Consider the following 24,441-nt stretch of genomic DNA (forward strand, 5'->3'; position numbering starts at 1 on the left):
TTCTGAGAATGCCTTAAATGCTTATTTTGGGGTTTCTAGATGGGCCACCACACATACAAATAATGATACTTTGGTGTCTTCTTTCTGATACTTGGGTGGCCTTCTTGCTGATGTTTCCAGTCTTGCTGCCTTGGTGAGGCCTGTAGAGGATGTTCAATGGGCCGGTGATGAAAGCCTACCTGCTTTAGGCTTATTTTTTTTTCTTGAGAATGCTTCCAGCACCCATGTCTATATTCCACCGATAGTTTGAAGCACCTTTTAAATGATCGTGCTCAGAAAGTCTCTCTCCTGGAAACGACAAATGGGAGAAGTAAAACTAGACACTAATTTTTAAAGTGGGGGTTTGGGGGGGGAGGATGCCTCTGGCTGCAGTGGGGGCACCCGCTGCTCTTACACACCCTCCTGTACAACTGGATCTGGACTCCGCACGAATTATGAATTACTCTGCTTCCGCTTTAAAATCAAGCAACAGCAAGGGGGGCGGGGGGAAGGACACAAAAATTTCTATTTCCAGTTCTCAAATACCTTAAAAGTTCGAGAGGGGATGCCAACATTTATGACTGACTGCCTTTCCCAGCGAGTGTGAGGACGGCCAGGCTGCTTCTCAGCCATCTGGTCAGCCAGCCTTGCGTTTCTGGAACCAAGGCCCGCAGACCCTGGGCTACGGCTAACGGGGGCCTGGTGGCATTTCAGGCTGGGGTCTAAGGTCCAATGTCGTGCTGGACGCTGTCCCCCCGCTGTGAGTCGGGTCAGGGAGAGGTGGGTGGAGGGTGGGAGAAGGTGGGAAGGGTCGGGTCCCGTGGCCACCCGGAATTGCCCTTCTGGAACTTTTCACCCCTAACCCCCCGGGGCAGAGCCTCGCTTTTCCAGTTTCTACCCAGGTTCTTTCTGAGCCGCCTGAGTAATTCAGTCCCATCTGCTCGCTTTTGTAAAACCTAAAACACGTGCCACACCCCCACCCCGCAGCGAGGCGGATGCTCCCTGCTGGGGCCTACAAGCCCATTGTGGAGCAGGGGGCAGGGCTGTGGGAGCCGGGGGCGGGGCTTCGTCCCTGCGCAGCGCCGCCCAGCACCGTCCGACGCTGTCCCGGCGCACGCGTTCCGGCTCCGCGCCGGCGCTGCTGGACCCTCTGGCATGCCGTCCTTTCCCGGCCTGCCCCGCGCAACCGAACCCGGAAGTAGGGTTCGCCTCCTTGGTAGAGGTGCGTCAGTGCCCGAGCCTCGCGCGGTGGTGGTAGCAGCGCTGGTTGGCGCAGTCCGCGGGCAGGGGCTGGTCGGGCTGCCGCCATGGCCGAGGGTCAGGACCTGTTTGACGCCATCGTGATGGCGGATGACAGGTGGGTCCCCCTCCTGTCGGGTCCCCTCTCAGCTGCTGGGGTGCAGTGGCCGCTTGAGCCTGGTGTGCCGCGGGCGTGGGCCTTGGAGGAGCGCTCTGTGGCCCTAGAAGCAGCGGACACATGTGGGGCCGAGCTACTGTTGATTCTCCTTTACTTCTCGGCCGCTGGGGCGGGGCGGGCCCCACGTGCCCAGCTGCTCCTCCAAACCCGCCTCCGCGTCCGGGGCTGCCCCAGGCATCTGCTCGGGCTGTTGACTGTCTTCCTCCAGGAACGCCCCGTCCTCGGCTGGGACAGACCTCTGCCATCTGGGCACTGCCCCTTTCTCTTGTTCCTACGTGGTAGGACATAAGGCAGCATTCATGGACATGCTGATAAATGTGTCAGACGTCATCCCTGACCCTCCAGAACCTCCGGGAGCGCCTGGGGCTGTGACAAGAGGAGCTGTGAATTGCTTTGTGCCTCTCCGAGACAGCAATAGATGTCAATCAGTCGCTGCTGACTTTTATTTAGAGCTTATTGTGAATCCTGAGTGTTGCAACCCCCCGCCCCATTATCTTTTTTAGTAGATTCTGTTATTCACCCTTACAGATGAGGCAGGGTCACTGTCCGGGATCACACAACCAAAATAGGCCAGACCCATATCCTCTGCCTCATTAGGGGCTCCGACAAACAACTTTCCTCTTTGGTGACTGAAGGTTAAATGGTGCCATTTTTACTGTCGAGCCCTCAAAGTCAGAGCTGGTAGCATACTCTCGGCCCCACATACGTTTTGTGGTGATTTAATGGCATTTTCCTCTGCTAGTCTGCTCTGATGTGATGGAAAACCCTGTGTATTTCTCAGAGTTCTTTGAAACAATTGGCTGAGTGTATATCTTACAGACTCATAGGACTTTGGCTGCAGACTAGGAGGTTTCAAAAGGTAGATTGCTAAGTCGTACTCCAGACTTAGTGACTATTGGGGCGAGGCTCTTGAATTGGCATCTTTGAAATTTTCCTGCGTGTCTCTGGTGTGCCACCAGGTTTGGGAATCACTAACGAGGCCACGCTCCTCATTGCAGAAGAGGCCGGTTGGGCTTCAAGAGGACCAGTGTCTTGCCAGAGGACCGACGTAGGAAGGGATACAGCTAAGATTGGAACCTAAGTCTTCTGACTTAAATTCTGTACTTCATCTACTATTCTGTGCGTTGTCTTGCTGGGTCTGGGCAACATGGGAGAGAAGTTTTTCCAGGAAAAATGCTCTCCTGTTTGCTCAAACCCGCTTCTTCTCTGTCGCAGGTTTCACGGGGAAGGGTATCAGGAAGGCTATGAAGAAGGCAGTGGTTTGGGCATAATTGAAGGAAGACAGCATGGCACAGTATATGGAGCAAAAATTGGGTCTGAGGTAAGTGGCTGTCCCCACGCAGCAATGAATCCTGCTCATGGACCGTTTAGAGCTTACTTTGATGATCAGTCTGATCGAGCCAGCACTTCAGGCCTCTTACAGTGGCCCTGACTAGACAGGATGTTGATGGAGAAATATTCTTAGCACGGAACCGACAGCACATATTGCTGATGGACATAATGCGTTGTGTGTGTGGCTGGGAGTGAGAAGAGCAGTCCACAGTCACCTCTGTTGTGGGCGAGGGTCACGGTGCCACCTCGTGTTTTTAGCCAGCTGAGCCCTCACTCACAAAAACTGCTCTGCGTCATGTGGGAGCACTACATTTTCATTTAGATTGAAACGCCATGATTTTCTTTCTCTTTACCCTTCGTCCTACATTGGCCCTCACTTACAGACATCTGGCCCTGAACACTAAGTCGAGGCAGTCATGACCGTGAGATAGATACCTGCTGCTGCAGAAAGAATCAGCACAAAACGTATGGACTGAGGTCAGCAGACATTGGTTCTCAGCAGCTTCTGAGGGCCAGCAGGCCAGGAGCAGCTGAGCTGGGTGCTCATGGCTCGGGGTCTCCTGATGACGGTGTCAGACCAGCCAGGGCTCCACTGGGGCTGGAAGAGCCACTTGTAAGATGGCTCGCACGGCTGCTGTTCTCACCTGTGGGCCTGTCTGTGCGTCTGCTGTAATGTCCTCATGACACTTGAGTGAGTGAGTGATCCAAAACAGCAAGTTGACGTGGTCTGTGTGTCTAGCCTCAGAAGTCATGTGCACCCTCTTCCTCCATGTTCTGGTTATACCAGCCACCCTGGTGCAGTCGGAGGGGCTGGGGTCCGTGGCTGCCCCACTGATGACTTGACCTAACTCCCCCTGCCTGACGCTCGACACCTCATTCCAGAATAGCAATCCAAGAAGCAACACTGCCCTCCGTCCCCCTCTTGTTTAGAGGGCTTGATCATGAAATCGAGTGTAGCTAGTTGTGTATTAATTTTACTCTTAAATATTTGTGAATTCGCAGATCGGGTGCTACCAAGGCTTTGCGTTTGCTTGGAGATGTCTCCTGCACAGCTGTGCAACTGAGAAAGACAGGTAAGTTCGAAACTTCTTTCTTTTTCAGTGTGTGGACCAAGAGTTCTGGTTCCATAGCTTGCTATGACCTTGGGCAGTTAATGTCTCAGTCTTCTCATCTGCAAAATGGAGAAAATAATCAGGCCAAACTTGAATGTTGTTGTGAAATTAATAGGAAATAGCACGGTAATTCTCCTTTATCTGCAGTTTCAGTCACCTGTAGTCTGAAAATATTAAATGGAAAGTCCCAGAAATAAACAACTCATAAGTTTTAAATTGTGCACCGTAGTGAGTGTTGTGACGAAATCTCATGCCGCCCTGCTCTGTTCTACCTGGGACACAGATGGTCCCTGTGTCCAGCGAATCCACGCTGCAGACACTCCCTGCGGGTTAGTCACTTAGTCGCCATCTCGATGATCAGATCGACTGTCCTGATATCGCAGTGCTTGTGTTCAAGCCCCCCCTATTTTACTTAATCATGGCCTCAAAGTGCAAGAGTGGTGGTGCCGGCAATTAGGATGCACCATGGAGAGGCCATAAGTGTTTCCTTTAAGTGAAAAGGTGTGTGTGTGTGTGTGAAGAAACAATATATGTAGCATTAGGTACTATCCACGGTTTCAGGCATCCACTGGGGGTCTTGGGCACAAGACAGTTCTGGGCACATTTTCAGTGTCTGATGAACACCGGTTGTTACTACTTCTCAAGAGTTCTCATGTCCCCAGGCTTTTCATGGCGTCATTTAGAGCAGTGGTGGCCTTCGGATACCCTGCCAATAAAATAATGTTGAAATTGATTATATCTTCTCCTTCACCCGTACCTGAATGTCTAACAAAGTACAGTAGTCACGGTATGACTCGGGCTCGGAAATGGTGGCTTCATTGTCCCCAGTTTTTTAACGTAGCCAACCAGATCTGCTAACGAGATGCGTGTTCCGTGTGTTTAACAGGCGTCTACACTTGGAAGCACTAAGTACTGTTGGCTGTCACAGGCTTTTTAAACTGTTCTTACTGTGTGACCCGTAGCATCTGTCTTCATTCTGATGCCTGGCAGCCTTGCCTAGCCTGGGAGGGGCGTGAGGAGAGTGGGTGGCAGAGCAGAGAAGGTGGCATTCCCGTCGCTATGACTTGTCTTATTTGAGATACTTTGAGTCTCTGGAGCTTGGGCACCCCCGTGTTCAGATGTAAGAACAGGGTGCTTGCAGCTGAGTGGTTGGTCCTAAGTTGCTTGCCCTCTGGCTTGTCTGCTCACCAGCTGCTCCATCTGCATGGTGAGTTGGAAACTGACCAGGTTCTGGCGCCTTGGCAGGGGTTTTCCCCTGAGGAGTCAGCGGGAGTGCGGGGTGGCTGGCGATCTGGTTGGAACAGTGGCTGGCAGCCTGGGGCACCACTGGGTGGCAGTCACAGCTGAGCTTGGCTCTCCACTCCGATCCATGAAGGGGCGAGGGGAGGTGCGTTCCCGGAGTTCTCCACGAGTCTCCCCAGTGCCAGGTCTGCTGGCGGGTGGAGGCATGTTGCCCTGGGGCCCACACCTAGGGCTCCAATCCTTGCCCAGAGCAGGGGTTGCTGTGCCTAGTCTGTCAGAGAGCAGGAACCACAGCTTTAGCACCGGCAGGCGGATGCCCGCAGCCCACCTTGCAGCCACCCCCACCCTGCCAGCAGTGCCTGAGGGTCTCTGATGCACAATCTAGAGGCCTCTATTTCAGTGCCCTGGCCGGCGGAATGGCCGGTGGAATGGCCTGCAGCTTTTGGCTCTTGTAGGTCAGTACAATTTTGAAAAAATGATAGAAAGCTAATCGAGGATCTTCTGCTTCTGTATGTCCCACATGAGGGTGCTAAGAGAGAAACACCTGCGTCCGCATCAGCACTCAGTGGAATTGGGCTCTTTACAGCAGAGGAGCCATGGATGGCAGTGTCCCAGACTGAGGATGGTGCTTTACATCTGGTGGCCGTAGCTTTTCCGTAAACGCTGAGCTGCTTCTTTGTCCCTATGTCCCTATGAGCAGCCTGGTGAAGCCTCACACAGACTGACGCTTGGCCAAGGCTGAACTGGGGTGGCTGTGAGTGGTCCACGCCCTCCTGGCACACACTGACTTTGCTGGGTGTGTTCGGAGCAGCGTCACTGACCAGGGAAGAATAAGTCGCTGCTTGCAAAGTTGGAAATGGTGGTGTTCTTCATATCATGTTCGAATACGACTGTTTCCCACATGCTGGCCTCTGTCTGCGATCTCCCTGGAAACCAAGTGCTTTGTTGCTTTAATTAACTTGCTTTGACCTTTCACCGTGCTGCACTTTCTCAGAGAGGTGGCCACCATGGTCCTGGTCCAGCGATTTGCTTGGCAGACTCCCTCACGCCTGTATCTAAAGCCAGCAATACAGCAGGCACGCAGGAGGTCTTGGTTGCTTCGAGTTGCTATTGATTCACCTCCAGGATAAATTCTTTGAAATTCCCATTAATCAGATACTATCAGACTCCAGACACGCAGATGATCAGATGTGGTCCAGCGCGGTGCCCGTCAGAATCCCTTGTGGCACATTACCCAGATGTGCACATTCATGACTGTTTTCACCCTTGAACTTCCCCAGGTGGGACCCCGGCCTCCAGGATCTGGTGGAAGCGAAGAGACTAAATTTATTGAGCACCTACTCTGTACTAGGTTCTGCATTTTCCACAGATTATCTGTGGCCTCGAAAGCCGGTAGGGTCACTGTTAACTCCCCGTTGTACCGATGAGGACACTGAGGCTCAGGGGTTAAGTAACTGAGCTCCTTGGAGTGGTCGCTCAGGGCTGCTCTTCCTGCAGAACCACCCGCCGCCCAGAGCTCTGTCTTCCTGGGAACGGGAGCTGGACTCACACACCAGACACCTTGTCTGCCCTTTGCAGGGAGGGGCTTGCTGGTTCACCTGCCACTGAACTCTGGGAGCGAGTGTCTAGGTCCTGGAAACCTCCCAGGTCCAGAGCAGGCTCCATCGTGCCTGCGCTCTGTCCTGCCTGGTTTTATCTTCCCACGTCTCTGACCTAGGGAAGCAGCGGTCAGGTGCTTGTTGGGGGCTGTCCCAGTCACCCGGCTCCATGCCTGGGTTGGAGGCATGTCTGTCTGCTCAGTGCACTTGATGTGGAGGCACGGGAGTGGGCCCGAGCACGTTGCTAGGTAAACAAATATTGTTTAGTGTAATAAGAAAATGAATCATCCAGCTTCCGAACTCGGCCCATTAGCACGCCTGTTACTTTTAAGTGAGTGATGGCCGTAGTTGTTACATAATCTGAGCCCGTTGTGTACAAAGGACTAAAAGTCTTTATCTCTGTGCTTTACAGCAAAAAGATGAAGGTCTTAGAATCCTTGATCAGCATGATTCAGAAGTTCCCTTATGGTGACCCCACTTATGCCAACCTTCACGAAGACTTAGACAGAATTAGAGGGAAATTTAAACAGGTTTGTCCACCGTGTGTTTCTTTGGGGCAGGAGTGGCGCAGTCCCTGGGGGCTGTTTGGGCCGACAAGGGGTCAGTGTGGACTTGCATGAGGGCCCGTGACGGAGACAGAAGTTGCAGCTAGAGGTAGTCATGCTCCAATTGTGAGTCAAAATACACAAGATTATAAAAACCCTCTCTTCTCTTTTGTGTTTTCAGCTTTGTTCATTACTAAATGTTCAGCCAGACTTTAAAATCGGTGCGGAAGGTTCTGGACTTTCATTTTGAGGATGACAGATGAACAAAGATGAAACACGAAGGAACAGATGTCCATATGCTAAGTGTTTAAAACTGTGATGAAAGGAAAACAATGATGGGGCATTCATTGTTCTGGAGGGAGGGCTCCTTCCCCGAGCCTGCCTGTGTCGCCTCGGTGCCCCCACAGCCCGCGCAGGCCTGAGCCCGTCTGTCCTGTAGTCTGAGCGAGGCCCTGGTGGAGCCCTCATGTCTGCCCGGAGTTGGCTGGCCTCACCGGTCCTGCCCGGCGGGCGGGCCCTGCTGCTTCTAGACGCAGCGGGTCCCCAGCCTGGACTTGGCGCTCAGGAACCTTTTTACAGAAACGAGAGCCTAGGGTTGCCATGTTTAAGTGCACGGGAAGTAGTGACGTGTGCGGTGACATTGACTGAACCCTGGGACGGGCCAGCACTTGCCTCCCTGTTGTATTTGATCCCTTCTGTAGCCCACCAGGTGGGTCATTCCCATTCTCCAGGTGAGGGAGCTGAGACCTGTGGCACCTGGCTGAGAGGAGAGGCCAGCGGGACTTCGGGAACCGGATGTGCTGGGTGTTCCAGGTGGGGTGGGCTTTGCAGCATTCAAAGTGGTTAAGGGGGAGCGTGTTAAGCTGGAGACAAAGCAATGGGCTACGCTGTGTGCACCCTCATGTGCAAGACACTGCGGTCCTTTGGGTAGGAGTCCTTACGTTTGTCTCACGTAGAGAGAATCGTGTGCAGGGAGCGGCCCGGCCAGTCCTCCTGAGCTGAGTGGTTCTCCACATTTCTCTGTGCTTCAAGCATTGCCCCCTCCCGCCACGTGCCCAGGCAGATGGCTTGCTGGTTCCCATCTCCTGTTGGAGGGAGTACCTCTGAAAGCAGGGAGTCCGATGAATAAAAAGGTGACCCAGTCTTACAGTCCTTCCACAACGTCTTGTGAACCCTACTCCTGGGCGTGGGGACCGGGGCTGGGAGTCCCTGTGGGGCTGACGGGCGTTTTCTTCCCTCACTTCGTGCCCTTGCTGAGTGCTAAGAGAGGGGGAGTGGGGGGGCGGGGGAGAGGAGGCAGACCTGCAGTGCTGCCCTGGCACTGCCTTCTGCTGGTCCTTGGGGCGCACTCCCCACCAGGGCTCTCCAGGTGGTGGGAGTCAGGGTTCCTGCTGCTTTCCTTGGTGGATTTTGTGTCTTCTGTTACCTGCTTTTATAATGTATTATTTTTACAATTGGAGAAAAAAAAATAAACTATTTTAAAGCAAAAGGCGTCTGGGACTATTTATAACTTGACATCCAGCCAGTACCTTTTTGGGGTTCTGGGATCTAGGTACAGAGGAAGGCGCAGCGGGTCAGCCCCATGCAGCGTTCTGTCCACTTGTTTCATTGGGACATGTAGAAACTGTTACTGGGAAAGAATGGTGCCCATGATGCTCAGGCAAGGGTCAGTTCCCCTTGACCCTGGCCCAGCCGCCTGTCAGCAGTTATTACTGATCCCTCCTGCCCACATGTCCCTCCTCTCCCTCCCCCTCTCAAGCTCAACCTGTCCCATCCAGGTGTTAGTGTGAGCGTGGGCAGCCACTTACTCCTCTGTTCCCATCACACAGGGCTGGGCTGCCTCAGTGATCCTCAGTGTCTCCAGATATTGGACTGGACTGTGCCTGTCTAGCTCCTTGGAGAACTAGACTGAGTTTCTAGGAACCCTTGTTGCTGGTCGGGTAAGCATGCCCTTCTAGCCTCTGGTGTCCTGTGATCAATCATACCAGCTCAGTGACTCATTCCCCTGGGTCGCAGGCCAGTTCCTCTCTTCATTCGTTAAAGACCCGAATGACTGTGGAAATTGGGATGTCCTGGCCTGTTAATCATAGTTTTTGATATCTCTAAATTACAGTGGTGTTCTCAGGGTTGTGTTGAGGTCACATGAAAACTCACAAAGCTAGTTGTGCAATGGTCACCTCCTCCAGGAAGCCGTCCCTGCCCTCTTCCCACTCCCTCATTCCCCAGCTCCGGGAAGACAGACACACAGAGGAAAGATGGCCACGAGGACACGGAGGCCATAATCAGAGCAATGAGCTATAAGCCAAGGACTGGGTGGGGGGCGGGGGGGAGTGCCCGCAGCCACCGGGAGCTGGGAGGGAGCAGGAACCCTACACCTTGATTGCAGGTGTTCACCCTGTGAGAGAATTGCTGCTGCTTTAAGCCACCCAGCTTGTGGTCATTCGTTATGACAGCCCCACGACACTGACAAGGCTCCTTTCTCTGTCTGGGCTGCAGTGTGCGCTGGCGTGGGTGGAGTCAGATGCAGGCTTTGTGCATTTTCAAGCCCACTTTGGAAGACCATGCCCTTTCTTCTCTGAGGCAGCCAAGGATTGACAGGAGTGCAGGCTCCCGAGACCACCCTGGCCCCGGACGCAGTTCCCGGCTGTGTGACCCTGGCTCGGTGACTTGGCCTCTCATCTACAACAGGGACCAGAAAGCCAACACCCTCAGCCCATACTCAGCCTGCTGCCTGTTTGGCGGAGAAGGCTCGCCTGGCCACGGCCATACTCATTCATTTGCCATCTCCTGCGGTGCTTTTGCTCAGCGGCTGAGGTTGGACAGAGACCGGGTGGTCAGTAAAGCCTATCTGCTGACCCTTGACCTGGAAAAGGGGAGAATTACACCTGTGGGAAGGTGGGCTCCCGAGGGCCCACTCACCGGTGTGCCCCCGGCCTGTTGCCTACCCTGGGAGGGTTGTCCCAAGATTTAGGGAGAAACCTGACGTTGGACACTTAACACGTGCCTGGTGCCCAGTCTGTGCTCAGTGAACGTGAGCAGTTCTCTTCTCGTGATGGAAGCTGGGAAGGGAAACAGGCCCTCACGTGCTCAGACGGCCCGGGCTCCAGAGTGGGGGTCCTGGGGTCAGACCATTGGGCCCTCAGGAGCCTGCGATGGCGACTTGTCCCAGCTGCCTTAGCTGAGATTGAAAAGGATTCATGGTTGCTGCTGTCTTTGACAGGCTCAGGGCTGACCTCAGCGACAGTGGAGGGCTGGAGTTCTCTTCCCCATCCTCCTCAAGAGTGGTGGGGACAGTGCCCCCGGATGTGGGCCTCAAGGCCCGAGCCTGGAGCTGCCCGCCCACCGCCCCCTGGCTATTGTGTGCTGGGCCCTGGTGTGGCTCAGGGCTGGGGGCCAGGGCTGGGGGCCAGGGCTGGGACTGTGGGAACGGATTAGAGGCCCTGCTCTGCTTCCCCTCAGTGTAAACCTGATCAAAGACATTCCTGGGATGACAGAGCCCTGTGTGCTTAGAGGCTGCCCAGCGAGCGGGATGCACCCCCACGCAGCAGAGCCCGCTGCTGGGATGGATGGTCTGTAGGATGGGCTCCGAGGGGTGTGGGGAGTATGGCACTGCAGCCGCCCCCAGGGGCCTCACTCTGTGATCTCAGCTGTAGCTGCCTGCTCTGGGGCCCCCACCCCTCCCCTCCTTGGCCCCAGCAAGGAACTATCTGTCCTTATCTCGTAGCCCCGCTGGGTCCCTGCAGAGGCCCCTGCCCCCACCTCCTCACAAGGCTGGGTCTATTCGCCCCCCCCGCCCCCCCCCCCCCCCCCCGCCAGCTGGGTCAGGCAGGGCGGTCTCTTTCTCTAACTCACAAAGCATCTGGGTGACCTGTGAGAACACTCGCGCCCCTTCCTTTCGGCTCCCACTTCTCAGTACCCACTGTGTTTGCCAAGCTGGTTTTGGGGGGCAGAGAGCATCAGCAGGATGCCTGTCCTGAGGCTCACACACAGGGCACACATGGTGGGGTCTGGCAGGAGCCTAGAGGGGGCAGAAACAGTTAGGCTAGGGGAGATGGAGGAGGGGGCGAGATGGGGGGAGTAAGAGGGGAGAAGGGCCAGGTGTCAGGACCTTGGATGGAGCCAGAGGAGCCAGCAGCCCCAGGAGGGGTTAGCAGAGGGTGGCATGGCCACCTGAGGCGGGGAGCTGGGTTGGGAGGCCGGGCAGGCCCAGGTGAGGGCAGTGGGCTGCAGCAGGGGCAATAAAGTCCCTAACAGTTCAGTTTTTATTTCGCCATAGGCATGGGCCTTCACTGCCATCACATGAGCGTGCCCGGGCACCCGAGGGGCTGTGGGTGGCTTGAGAGGTCAGCCCAAGGCCTCACCCAGAAGAATAGCCTTCTAGACACCTCCCATGGGGGCTTCCCAGAGGAGCCAGGGCTATGGGGGACACGGGACCCCCCTTGCTCAGCCCAGACCTCTGTGCTTTTAGTTGTGCAGCCCGTAGGGGACTATGTCCGGTTCATGCCTCTGCCTTCCACCAGGCAGCCCTCACACACCATCTGCACAGGGACACTGAATGCCACATGCATCACAGCTCAGCCCCAGGCATTCCCCCCACACAGGGCGCTATCCCTCTCCCGCTCCCTGTTCCTGCTGGGACTCAACACTCAGACTGTTGCCCCTCCCCCAGGACTGCTCCTCAACATGACCTGGGCCCTGGTGGTGTCGGAGCCACTGCTCAGCCCCCTGTACACATGTGGAGGCCACAGATGTCCCTGGGCCCCCTGCATCGACATGCCTAGCTCGTCCCGGGCTGAGCCGCCATGATGGTGTGGACCCGGACCTGGCCTTCAAGGTGCCTTCTCCGGATTTGACTGTCCCTTGGCCTCCTGCCACATGGGATCCCCTCTGGAGCTCCCTGCAGGTTCCTGAGGCAGCCTCGCCTCATGTCCCATCCTACCTGGTATGGATAGGCCAGCAATTCCAGCCCCTCCACCCACCTCCTCCCAGAAGCCCCAGTGCCCTGCCAGCCTCGTGGGTGCCCACTGGGAGCCCCAGAGGAGAGCCCTCCTGGGCAGGGCACAAAGGCCGCAGTGAGTTGACCAGTAGTGACATCCTTGACAGGTAACCTGGGCTAGAGTTGTTCTCCAGCACTCACTGAATTATCTGACAGCCCAAGGGCAAGGACACACAGGGGACCCCCACCCTCTGGGAAGCTGGGACCCAGGCCTGCTGACACCTGCCCAGGGCGCTGAAACCCAGAGGTAGCTGCCACAGGTGTCCACCAGGCCTCCCCATCAACAGTCCGTGTGAACGGCCATCAGAACGCAGCCTGGACACATGCTGTGCTCTCTAGGAGCCTGGGGCCTCAGGACCATGACTCACCAAGAGCAAACAGCCATTTGCTCCAGGAGAGGGGTAACAAAGGCTGGATCTGTTTATTCTCCTATCTGCAAACAGCCTGGGAGGGCGAACTGCGGGCTCACCAGGCAGTCACATCACCCGGCCAGAAGCAATCGCTTCCCTAAAGTCTTCTCGGGGCCCAAGTGCACCCCTTCTCCCCCCGTGCTGTGAGAGCTTCACCCATTCCTGGACCACTGGTGACAGCTGGCAACGTCAGACGTTTCTGGTTGTCACAACTGGGGAGGTGTCATCATTGGTGAGTAGAGGTGAAGGATGCAGCTACACACTCCACAGTGCTCAGGACAGCCCCCCACAACGGAGGACCTGGCATCCTGCCTGCCTGTCACCCCCAGCCAAGGAACCCTCGGCACCAGGCTCTGTGCCCCTGGCTTCCCGCCTGCCCCAGGAAACAGGCACCACCCTGGGGTTTTTACTAACTTTATTTCTAGACTTTTCATGTTTGTCTTGTTTTCCACTGGAAACGTGCTGGTTACATGTCCATGCTGGGGAACGCCGCCATGTGCAACCAGAAACCACACACAGACCAAGTGCCCACCTGCCAGACCCTCACAGACTTGATGGCCACAGGACAGACCTAGGACGGGCTGTCCTCAAGGACCCGGTTTGGTTCAGAAACAGACGCTGCAGCCAGAAGAGTTGAGGTAAGCGGAAGCAGGGATCCTGCGGAGCGGGGCCTCGTAGCACGTGGCCATCCCTTTGGGCAGGGCCACCCAGGGTGCACATTCTTTTGGTTCGGCAGCATGCTAGGCAACTCGGGCACACAGCACCACGGGCTGGCTTCGGCGAGATCTGCAGCCTCTTTAGTTAGCATCACGCGGCCCTGAACAGAACAGAGAGCACTGGGACATGACAGCTTCCACAGCCCAGAAACAGCGACTCGGAGGCCGGGACCAGTCCAGGGCACAGCACCACCATGGTACACAAGACATACTTGTTACAATAATAATAATAATGCAAGTTTCATAGCTATATGCAAACAACACAGCCATAAAAGCTACTAGGATGGTCAATGCTAGGGCAGATGGAGAGTCCAGCACAACGGGTGCAGGGAAGGATGCGGACACGGACACTGGCTGGCCCTCAGACGCCGGGTGGCCGCCTGCACGCAACCCGGCGCCCATCCCCACCAGGCCCGTCGGGGATCTCGTCTGAGTGTCTGTTTGCCGAAGCAGGAGGCCGCGGGCCAGACGGGGCCTGACCGCTGGTCTACACATGGCTAAGTGAAGCATGAGGTATCGTGGAACGGGAACCTTTTTGGAATAGAGCAGTAATCACATTACATCAAAATTGATCACATAAAAAAAAAATCTACAAAAAAAAAAGGCATCCGTAATACATTTTTCTATGAGAAAATTAAAACTCGAACATGGCAGTATATGACATCGTAAAACAGAAAAACTGATCCTCCGATAGCAGCAAAACAATGTGAGAGATACAAAGAAGCGTGGTGAGTCTGTTTCCAAACACGCTGGGAAGTCATCGATAGCAGCGAATAAGAAACGGGGTGCGCAGCCTGTCCCTCCTTGATCCTGCCTGCCTCCCCTCCCGCACTTCCTCCCTCACATCCTCTCCCAGCACCAGGCTGGGTGCTCTCGCCTCCTCCCTCAACACTCACCACTTAGTAATTACTCAAAGGTCCATAGTCAAGATGTGCATTGTCTACTGGTTGCTAACATTTCTTTAAAGGAGGGGTGGGAGTGAGACTATGCTGAAACAGCTTGATTCAGGGACCCTAACTCTCCTGTACCTGATGCTGCTCAGATTGGCCCAAGCTGGGGAACACCAAACAGGCCGGATCAACGTGTGTGTGTTTTTTTTTTCCCCTGGGGAATTTCCCCCTTCTCCTATAAAAGGACCTAACTTTTCTAAGCAGTATCAAGCCCGCCACAGAAAGGCAGCAGGCTGTGTGTTTGAATCAAGGGGAGAGTGCATCACTTGAGAAATCATACTGGCCTTACGAACATCCTCTGCAATAAATATTCCTTTTAGCCTTAACTATAAATTATATATTTTAGTGTTTAAAAACCTTCCTAAACCTTAAACTACACGTCCTTTAGGTAAACCTTTAAGGCTCCTACTTTCAAACACCAGTTGGCACCAAAGGATTCCTAAACTTGAACCTCTCTACGGGAAAAGGAACGTCATATCCTGGCAACGGGAGAACGCACACTTTCTCCTTGACTGGAACCTCGCCTTCCACAACACCCCCTTGCGAACACCGTGGCGACTTGCACGGGCCTTGCGATCCTGTCTGCGCACGCGCACGTGGCTATCCCAACCATTCCACTGGGAACCACCCCCCTTCTCCACCCATGAACAAGAGACCTTCCCTAGAACTGCCGGACCCAAAGTGCTTTGAAATGGAATGGGTTTAGAACATTGAGAAGGAGACAAACAAGCGAGCTGTGGGTTTCACCTGGATCTGAGCAGGCTGCAGGCCTGGTGGCCGACAGCGTCTCAACAGTTACCTACAAAAATATGAGGATTAAAAAAATAGAATCTGTGACGCTGCTATTTCGGCTTCTCTTTTAAGAGCGTAGGCGCTGGCCGGTGCCCGACACCTGCTCAGGTGGCCGGTCCACGGGAAGAAAGAGGATTAGCACTCGGTGATGCTCAGCTACACTATTCTACCCGACAGGTTACATCAGCCATGGACAAGGTGAAGAGGTTACACGCCTACCTACGAAATAAACACGCACCAATGACTTATAAAGTGACTACATGCATGAGCAAGCGAGATACAGGATGCCTACAACCGCCTTAAAGCCGTGCTCCTCAGGAAAGCACAAGAATACATTTTTCTATCTAAAATCCCTCCTCTACTTTAAAAAGGGTTTGTTGAATTTTTTAAGACCATTTTTATGCTTTTTTTTTTTTTTTTGCTTTAAACACATCAATCAGATCTAAGCCCCCCTGCAGACTCACTCCTTGTGTTAAAACCTACCCTTACAACGCAGACACAAACAGTCCTACGAAACTAGTCGATTATGGGCCAGAAAGTCCTCTATTTTTGTAGCACAACCCTCCTCCCCACTAGAGTTTGGGGTTATGCAACTACTATTTTATCTGAATTTTTTTTTTTAAAGACAGTTTGGGGTACTTTTTTTTTCTCTTGCTTAAGTCAGAGATAGGAGAAAGAGCAAAGGAAAAAAACAACAGAAGAAGAAAGTTTTCCCTTCTGGCGTGGCCATCCGGGAGGGGCGCATCCAGCAGGGGAGCCCCCGGGGTGGCCCTCCCTCCGCCAGCCCCTCAAATGTCCACATCGCGCACGTCGGTAGGTGTGCAGGCCAGGTCCACTTCCTCCTCTTCCTCCTCCTCCTCCTCCACGGCCTTGGGGTCCAGGCTCTGCTGGGCCTGGCGCAGGCTGGACTCCAGCAGGGCTTCGATCTGCTCCTGGCAGGCCCGGAGGCAGTCCTAGGCGGGTAGGAGGACAGGGCCTCAGAAGGAGGCCCATGGGGAGGGCCCATCCCCCAAACACCATGACCTGGATGGTGATTTAGCAGTGAGGCTGACCTAAAGTTGCCACCCCCCTGACCCGAGAGCTGGTCCCCCAAACCCCAGGACAGACCCGCACGGGCCTGTGTCCAGCAGCTGCCAGCCTGAGGAGGGTGATGGCCCCACTCAGGACCGAGGACCACAGGGCTGCTGGCCATCGTCTATGAACGGAGATACGCCTGTCCTGCGCCCCTCCCCTCCCCCGCCTGTCCCTCTGTCCTCAGCAGCAGGGCCCGGCCTCTCGCTGGAATCCCTCTGCCAGGCTCTGGTCTCTGGCCCCGCCGTTCCCACTGGCCCCGCCACTGTCCTTGGTGAATCCAGCCATTCCATCCAGGGCAGGGTGGCCCTCTGAGCCCTGCTTTTTGGACTTAACCTCTGCTGTCAGCCCCACGGTGAACCCAGCCTTCGGTGGTGAATGGCCGTTAAAGGCATTAAGCCGTGCATGACTGCGAATGACTGTTGGGTGGCCTGGGACCCTTTATACTGTACGGCCTGCATCCTGGATGATGCACTGGCCTTGTGTAGTGCCCACCCAGACCTCAGCTCCGTCCTATGATGAGCTGACTTTGGTCCCTGAGGTCCAGCTTTGGAGAAAGGCAAACAACCCAGGTGCTCCCCCCACCGCTCCCCGTCCCACCTCCGCCACCTGGGGGTATCTGTCTCAGTTGAGCAATGTCTGTCACTGGGTAACCAGACTGACACATTTAAGCCTCAACTGATTCCCCGCCCACCCCCTATTGGTTAGTGGCATTTCTAGTGAGCATGCCCCCACCCCCCCGCCCCGGGCTACTGGAGAGTGAAGTGAGCGTGAGCGCCAAGAGGCAGAGGGGAGTCTGCCTCTATAGACAAGAACGCGTCCTCTGGGGACAGCCTAGTGCCACTGGCCAGGCAGGTGTCTGTCTCACACCCTTCCTTCCCTTCCCTGAGTGGTACAGGTGAGGTGGCACCTGGCCGGGGGCCACAGAGCCTCCCAAAAGCTCCAGGGTGGGCCACCAGAAGGCACCCCAAGCCAGACCTGGACCGGGGTCAAGGTCACTCACTCCCACCAAACCACTCTGGTTAATTTGGTAAATGCCATAAACCCTTGTCATTGTTATTTTAATTCTTTAAGGTAAGCAATAAAGTGGGAATAAAACAATGGCATTTTTAAAGCCAACACCGCCACCTCTGGCTCTGACTGCAGCAGCAGCTCCCAGAGGGCCCATGGTCACGACCTCAGACCTCACAGGAGCCCTTTCACGGCAGCTGTTTATTGGCATCCACATTGTGGCCCAGACAAAGCCCGCCGGGGCTTTTGAAAGGGCTGCGCATCACTGCCGGCCAGCCCCTCTTCCTGAGGCCTCGATGGCTCCTGACGGCCTGTCTGCAAGTTCTGGGAGATGCTTCTTTCAAAGGAGTCCCCGAGAGAGCTGGGTGAAGCTGGCACTGTCGGCCTGTGATTGGTCCTGTGCCCCCAGCCCGTCATCTTCAGGGGCCTCGGTACTAGTCAAAGCATTCCCCTTGAGCGAACTGTGGCTGCAGGACCCACCCCAGCACTGGGCATCTCATCCCCGAGACCAGAAGGTCCGTCCCTGCCTGTGCAGGAGGGATGCCCGATCACTTACTGGGTCACACTTGATCACTTTGGAGAGAAATCGCGTGAGGCGGTGATAGGACAGGAAGCTGTTGGAGCTTCCCAGGTGCAGGCCTTGCGCTGCGGCCACCACGCTCCCGGCAGCCACCATGGAGGGCGGGTTGGAAATGAACTTCACGTCTGCAGCAGAGAGAGAGGCAAGGGGCCATGAGTGGGGACACTGCAGGATCCCTGTGATCTGTGCCCTTGTCAGGGCCTGTCCCAGCAAACAGCTGCCTGGGTGTTCACTCGAAGGGCCTGGTTGAGGAAGTATGGGAGTACCTGCAACTAGCTCTTTTCCCGCCCGGGCACAGACAAGGCCCTGGGGCTCCGGATGTGCCCAAGGCGGGAGCTGGCGCCATTCACTTACTAACGAAGCCCTGAAGCAGCCCTGGTCAGTCCCACCGTCTGAAACAAACAGCAGAGGCCTGGTCAGGGCACTCTGTGACAGCAGTCATCCCCAGCTCATCCTTTCAGCGTGAGCCTTTTGAACACGTAGCCCATTCACACAAGTGAAAGATGACAAAACCCACCAGGGCAGAGGTGTCGCCTCTAAGCAACTGCACAAGCACAGGGACGGAGACCTGCCGCCCTCCAGAACAGTGGTTCCCAGCGTAGGGCACATGCCCACGGGCAGTTTGAGAATGAGTTATTAACGGTGAATCTTTCGCATTTCTTATGGCTCTAGGGGCCTCGTGTACAGTGTATAAATATATATTGTGACATATTTATGCATTTCAGTTCTCTATTATGTTTTGAAACTTTATTTGCTATTTTTACATATCACTTCATATTATTATTATTTTTAACAATTTCTTAGTGATTTCTTCCTCAGTACTTCAACTGTCCTTTCATTCTTTTATTTCTCTTCATGGATGCCATGTTCTTTGGAAGCTTGTTTAGGCCAAATGAAAGGCCTTTTAGGCTTCCTCCACGTGAATAGGAGTTCACTTTTTGAATAATAAGAATTATATGTCATGGAGGAGAGGGGCATCAGGATTTTAGAGATGCTTAGGTGGGGCATGGCCAAAACAGGTTGGGAACCACTGCTCTAGGGTCTTCACCTGCACTGGCCGAGCCTCCCCCCAGATCCAGGGGTGCCTCCCCTCCCCCTGCCAACCCTCAAACTTCCACCTGCGAGGCCAAACCCAGGCATAGCCAGCATCCTAAATCAGTGCTTGTCCCCACTTCATCTTCCCCGGGAGTGAGCTTGTTCCCTCCCCAAACTGTAGGCAAACTCTCCACTGGGTAGCGTGGCCACGCCTGCCCCCCCCTCTCAGGCCAGGCCTACCCCCTTTCTCTCTGAGCCCCTGCCTAGATCTGGGACCATCACAGAGGAGGGAGTCAGTGAGGGCATCTAAGTAGCACCAGCTATGGCCAAGGCTGCCTTTTTGTCGCACCTGAATTATTGGTGGAGAGAGGGGACTGATTTCAGCATCTTAATGGGGGAATTAGGGGCCGAGCCTGGAGCGGGTTCTGGGTGTGGCATCTTTGCCATCCAGTACAGCAAGAGGAAAGGCTCCAGCCCTAGCTGGATTGGCTCAGTGGATAGAACGTCAGCCCACAGACTAAAGGATCCCAGATCAATTCCGGTCAAGGGCATGTACCCTGGTTGCAGGTTCCACGGCCCTGTTCCGAGTGCTTGTAGGAGGCAACCAATCCAGGTGTCTCTTTCACACCGATGTTTCTCTGTCTCTCCCCCTCCCTTCCACTCTCTCTAAAAATCAATGGAAAAATATCCTCTGGTGAAGATTAACCAAAAAGAAAAACAAAGGAAAGGCTCCAGTGTACATGCGCGTACACGTTTGGAAGAGCCAGGCGGTGGCGTGTGCACACGTGCAGGGACTCAGGAAGCCCGGTCTCCGGGTGTAGGGAGAGCAGAGTGCCCCCCCATGGCACCTTTCAGTGGGGCCCTTGCTCACGCCCACCTCACATAACCTGTTTGTTTTTGAGCTCAATGACGTCACTCCCACCTGAGAGGCCCCTTTGTGACCAAGGGCACGACTGCATCTCAGTCACCTCCAAACTGTGGGGTCACAGTCAGGACCAGGGCTTGAGCATCTTCCCAGGGCCCGGCTGGTTGCTGCTCCCTCTGGGGCCCCGCCCTGGAGTTAATGTTTACAACAACCTGGGTCACCGCAGGTATCTGAGCAGAAGGCCGGGGTGCCTGCTGGGCCCCGCGTGGGCAGCTTGGGAGCTGGACCAAAGCCAGTTTGCAGCCTGTGTGCCAGGATTGCTTCCCTCACTGCCAGCACCCACAGGCCACAACCTCCGCTGTCCGGGGATCTCGGGAGCGGGGGAGCTCCAGGCTGCCCCAGCTGTCCTGGGGGGAGGGTGTGCAAGAACCACTCCCTGTATGATCTCCAGGAAACTTGCTGTTTTTCCAAACAACTTTCAGCTCCATAAAAGGCTGTCTGGGAGTCTCTGGAGGCCCCTCCCAGAGGCTCCCCACCCCTGCCCAAGGGCCAGAGCTGGAGCGCCTGGGGAAGGGGCGCCCCAGTCCGGTCCATCCAGGCCAGCAGTGTCCTTGGCTTCTCCTCCTGGGCCCCCACGCCTCACTTGGAAGGACTCGGAGGGGGGTGGGAGACCTGCAGAATCTTCCCAACTCTTGCCTAACCCAGAAATACCAGCCGCCAGAGCACCCAGACATCAGGAGGGTGCAAGGAGTTGCCAGGCTGGGGGCTCTGCCTCTTGGGGGTGGGGAAGACACCAGAGGTCAGCCTCCCCCTTTGATAAAGTGTGGCCCTTAGGTTGCTCAGAGTAAGTCCCAAAGAGATGTGACATCTGAAGTGGGATGGGGCCTGTGTCCTACGGTCAGGGTCTCCAGGGAGAACAGGAAGCAGTCACAGGGGGTCAGGATCGGGGCTGGGGGAAGCTGGAGGCAACGCTGTGTGTGTGTGTGTCCCCACCCTCGGTTTTGAAAGGCTGGCTGCCACCCGGATCTGGGGCCAGGGCAGTGCCAGGGGAGGGAATGTTGCCCCCTGCCGTCAACCACAGCAGCAGGCTGCTCCAAAGCTCCTCCCAGGGCTCAGCTGAGGCGCCCCTAATAGGGCCTCAGGGAGGGCCAAGCTGGCTGCCCAGAGCACGTGGTGCAGGCGCTGGCGGCCTGGGCTCCCCACCCCTGTAGGCGCCCCTGGCAGGTGGCCCAACTTGGGAGAGGCCAGAAGGGGGCCCCAAAGCGCAGACTCCTTGAGGACATAGGAAAGGACTGGAGAGAGGTGGGGAGAGGCAGGCCTGGGGGAGCAGAAACCAAGGCAGCTGGACACAGGCAGACCAGCCACCCAACCCCCAGGAGGCCAAAACACCCCCCCACCCCGGCTCACCTACAGGCCGAGCCCTCTGCTCAACAGAACAGGGGAAGAGGAGCACTTCTGAGAACAGAAGGGGCCCGGTGGGGAAACTGAGGCAGATGGCAAGAAGCCCACCAGAAGCACCCAGGGAGATCAGACCAGCCAACCAGCCAGCCGCCACCCTACCTGTGGCACAGAGGGCAACAAATGTCTGCGCATGTTTGCGGATGATCTGCTTGTTGACCTCGGCCACCGGCATTTTGGAGAGGAAGTGTTCAATGAAATCGTGGGGGGTCATGGCCGCCAGGTTCCACTTGAGCTTGTTCACTAGCAGTAGCTCCATTTGCTGTGAAAATGGGTGACCAAATATGAAAAGTGCAGGGGAACTGCAGGGAGGTGGGGTGGGGGAGCGAGTGGGACCGGGGTCTGGAGAGAAGTGATGGGGATCTGGGGATCCAGGAAATGGGGGACAACATGCAATCCCAGATCAAAAAAGCGAATGTGACACGTGAAAAGACTCATGCTCATTATTCAGATGACAGTTCACACGTGGCGACAAAAAAGATCTCCCGCACCAGGAACACACGCAAGACCTTGTCCTTAGCGTGCGCTGCCCATGCCGTGGACGCTAGAGGGCGCGCACCGCCCATTTTTCGGCTGCGCTGGGGATTCAGCCGCGTTGGGAGTCGAAGCAAAAGTGAGGTGGGGCGGCGGGGATGGGGGTCAGCGGGGTTCCGCTCGCTCCTCGGAAGGGACCCGGGTAGCAGGGTCTCCCGCCCTTCCCCCACCCCGGGGTCCTGTGGCTAACGGGGTGTCGGGTGGCAGTGGGGTTACCAGCAGCTCGTCGGGCTGGATGGAGTTGTCAGTGTAGATGCACAACTTCTCCGCCGTCAGGGGGATGGTCTCCTTCATCTTCGAGGCCACGAACATGCAGGTGGCCCCCAGCAGCTGCAGGCGGCTCTTTTTCACGGGCTCCAGCGACAGAAAGCGGTCCAGGTAGTTCATAGCCAGCGGAAAGACCTCTTCCTCGCACTTCTGCTCCTCGCAGACCTGCTGGGGCACCGGGTCCGTGACTGCTGCCGCCAGGGCTCCCTTGCGGGACCCCGGGCCCCCCCACCCCCTACGCAGCTCGTGGGGTTTCCGAGCGCACGGAGGGTCGGGGAGGGGGCGGCAGACGCTTCCGTAGATGCGCTACCTCCCCCGAGTGTCCCCAATACCCATCTACTGAAACTGAAAGGGAAAGTCCCCAGAAGCCTGGCTCGGCGGGAGCGGGCACGGCTGGGCGGCGTGCGCTGTGTGCCGGCTGCCGGCCCTGGGGACCCTGGCCCGGGTGGGTGCTAGGGGCCCCGCCTGGGCCGGGGTCGCATCAAATGGGGTGTGGGGCCGGGGGGCTGGGCGCCACGCTCGCAGCGCCTGCGAGACACAAAGGTGGCGTCCCATACTGCCGCGCCGCATTTCCCCAGACGTCATCTTTTCAAAAAATATTTAAAAATATTTAAAAAATACCTGGGTACATAAAAAACCCCTGAAAATGACCACCGGGCGGCCCTCTACCCGAGCCGGGGGTCGGGAGCTCGTTGCAGGCTCCGGGGAGATCCCCAGGAATTCAAAATCAGGCACCCCCCCCCCTGGGCGCGGGCACCGTTTCTCTCTCGCAAGGGCACCACGCCGCACTTTCAAAAAAAATATTTAAAAATACTTGTGGGTTCCTCAGGCGCCCACTGAAAGTCTGAAAATGTGACCCGAGCCTCTGGCTCGCTCCAAACAGATCACCTAAGCGGAGACCCCTGCAGACGAGGGTCAATCCTCAGAGTCTTGGGGGCCACGCGACCTTGCAGCCCGGTGTGCTCGCTGGCCCAGGCTGGCCGTGCAGGGCACCCCGGGACTTGCTGCTTGAACAAAGAGGCCCCCTTCCCGAGTGGGGTCCCCCCACAATAACCGCGCTCGGTCCCCGCACCCCTCCCACCAGGTTTTTCGCAACCGCACGGCCCCTAGCCGCGGCTCCAGCGCCTCGCCGGCTGTCCCCCTCCCCCACCCTGCCCCCAATTATTAATAAACTTTAGCTTTGCAATAAAAGAACAAAGATGGCGCATAATACTGGCATGAGCGGCCCTTGCATACGTGTCCAAGAATATTAATTTAAAAATCAAATATGTGTCCCCTCCCCATGAAGCTGGTGGCTCCGCGGCTGGGAGAGGAGGCGCAGCGGGGCTCGCTCGCAGGCGGGGGCCACAAAGGGCGCCCAGCCTGCCCGCCCGTACCCTCTAGCCAACTGGGGTGAGCCTGGCACTGGCTTTCCCCATGAGACCCCTCGCTGGCTGCTCCCCTCCCCCCAGGAAAGGGCATTTCTAACGCCCCCTCTCCTTCCTAGTTAAAAAAAAAAAAAAAAAAAACCCACAACATCTATATAATTTGAAAATATGATTCCTAGCAGCAACCCCGGCAAACTTCAAAGTTAGAATGGGAGAAAAGGGCAGATGAGTGGCAGAGAAATGTGAGTTTGGGCAACAAGCTGCAGTCGTCTTAAGAGAGCCGCCCGAAGCCCCGCACCTCCAGCATCCAGGTGGCCACGATCTTCCGCATGGATGGCAGGATCTCTTTCTGCACGCACTTGAAGTAGGACACAGAGGGCGCGCAGGTCTCCTCTGCCTTGAGCATGGCCCGGAGCACCCGGTCGTTGAGGAGGTTGGCATCGGGGTACGCCCGGCGGATGGTCTCCACCTCGCAGCACAGGAGCTGGTGTGCCATGGCTGGGGCTCTACTGGGTGGCCTGGGGCGGGAGGTGGGTCGAGGGATCGGTCTGCGCTCGGCTCTAGCTTCTGCGCCCCGCGCTCCTTCGAGCTCTTCTGCCCTTCGCCGGAGCGCGCGGATGCTGCTGCTCGCTGCTACTGCGCCGACAGCCCTCTGGAGGCTCCAGGACTTTGCAACTTTCAACAAAACTCCCCTATAGTCGGTGTGACGTTACTGTTGTTCAGAGATCAAAGCCGCGCAGAGAATGGGAGGGGGGGCGGGGGCGGGCTCAGGGGGAGGGGGCGCGGGCGCGGGCGCGGAGCGCCCGGGAGCGGCGAGGGGCCGAGTCCCGCAGCCGAGTGGCCCCCGAAGCCCGGTTTTCATAGAAATGCAAATCGCCCCGAGGCAGCCTTTCTCCCCGCCGGGGAAGAGGGGTGCAGGGGGGCTGTTCTCCCGGAGTGGGTCCCCTGGGATTTGGGGGTGGGGTGGAGGTGGTTCTGCAGAGGGGGACAACTAGGAGGGGCGGGCAGGCCACACGCAGCCGGGGGGAGACCACATGGAAGGGGGCTTCTGGGGCTTGGCGACACCCTATATTCGAGCCGGGAGAATGGGCGCACTTCCGAGAACGCCACGAGGCACCCACGGGTGGAGAGGCGGCCAAGGAATCTCAGCGCCTACATCTTCTT

At 56.3% G+C, this 24,441-nt stretch overlaps 2 protein-coding genes across 2 annotated transcripts; one reads left to right on the forward strand and one right to left on the reverse strand.

The window, feature by feature from the left end:
- The first annotated feature begins 1,159 nt into the window (after positions 1 to 1,159).
- LTO1 (LTO1 maturation factor of ABCE1) lies at positions 1,160 to 8,710 on the forward strand. Its single transcript, XM_080642800.1, has 5 exons — positions 1,160 to 1,336; positions 2,612 to 2,717; positions 3,731 to 3,801; positions 7,093 to 7,210; positions 7,407 to 8,710. Exons 1-5 carry the CDS (start codon positions 1,287 to 1,289, stop codon positions 7,473 to 7,475), a joined length of 414 nt encoding a protein of 137 aa, XP_080498926.1. The 5' UTR covers positions 1,160 to 1,286; the 3' UTR covers positions 7,476 to 8,710.
- Positions 8,711 to 13,030: 4,320 nt separating this feature from the next.
- On the reverse strand, positions 13,031 to 23,971 carry CCND1 (cyclin D1). The gene is made up of 5 exons (XM_080641236.1): positions 23,576 to 23,971; positions 21,860 to 22,075; positions 21,212 to 21,371; positions 17,728 to 17,876; positions 13,031 to 16,042 (listed from the first exon to the last, which is right to left on the reverse strand). The coding sequence occupies exons 1-5, from the start codon at positions 23,771 to 23,773 to the stop codon at positions 15,878 to 15,880; spliced, it is 888 nt and encodes a 295-aa protein (XP_080497362.1). The 5' UTR covers positions 23,774 to 23,971; the 3' UTR covers positions 13,031 to 15,877.
- Between the last annotated feature and the right edge of the window lie 470 nt (positions 23,972 to 24,441).

The sequence above is a fragment of the Plecotus auritus genome, assembly GCF_963455305.1.
Source record: "Plecotus auritus genome assembly, chromosome: 9".
NCBI lineage: Eukaryota > Metazoa > Chordata > Mammalia > Chiroptera > Vespertilionidae > Plecotus > Plecotus auritus.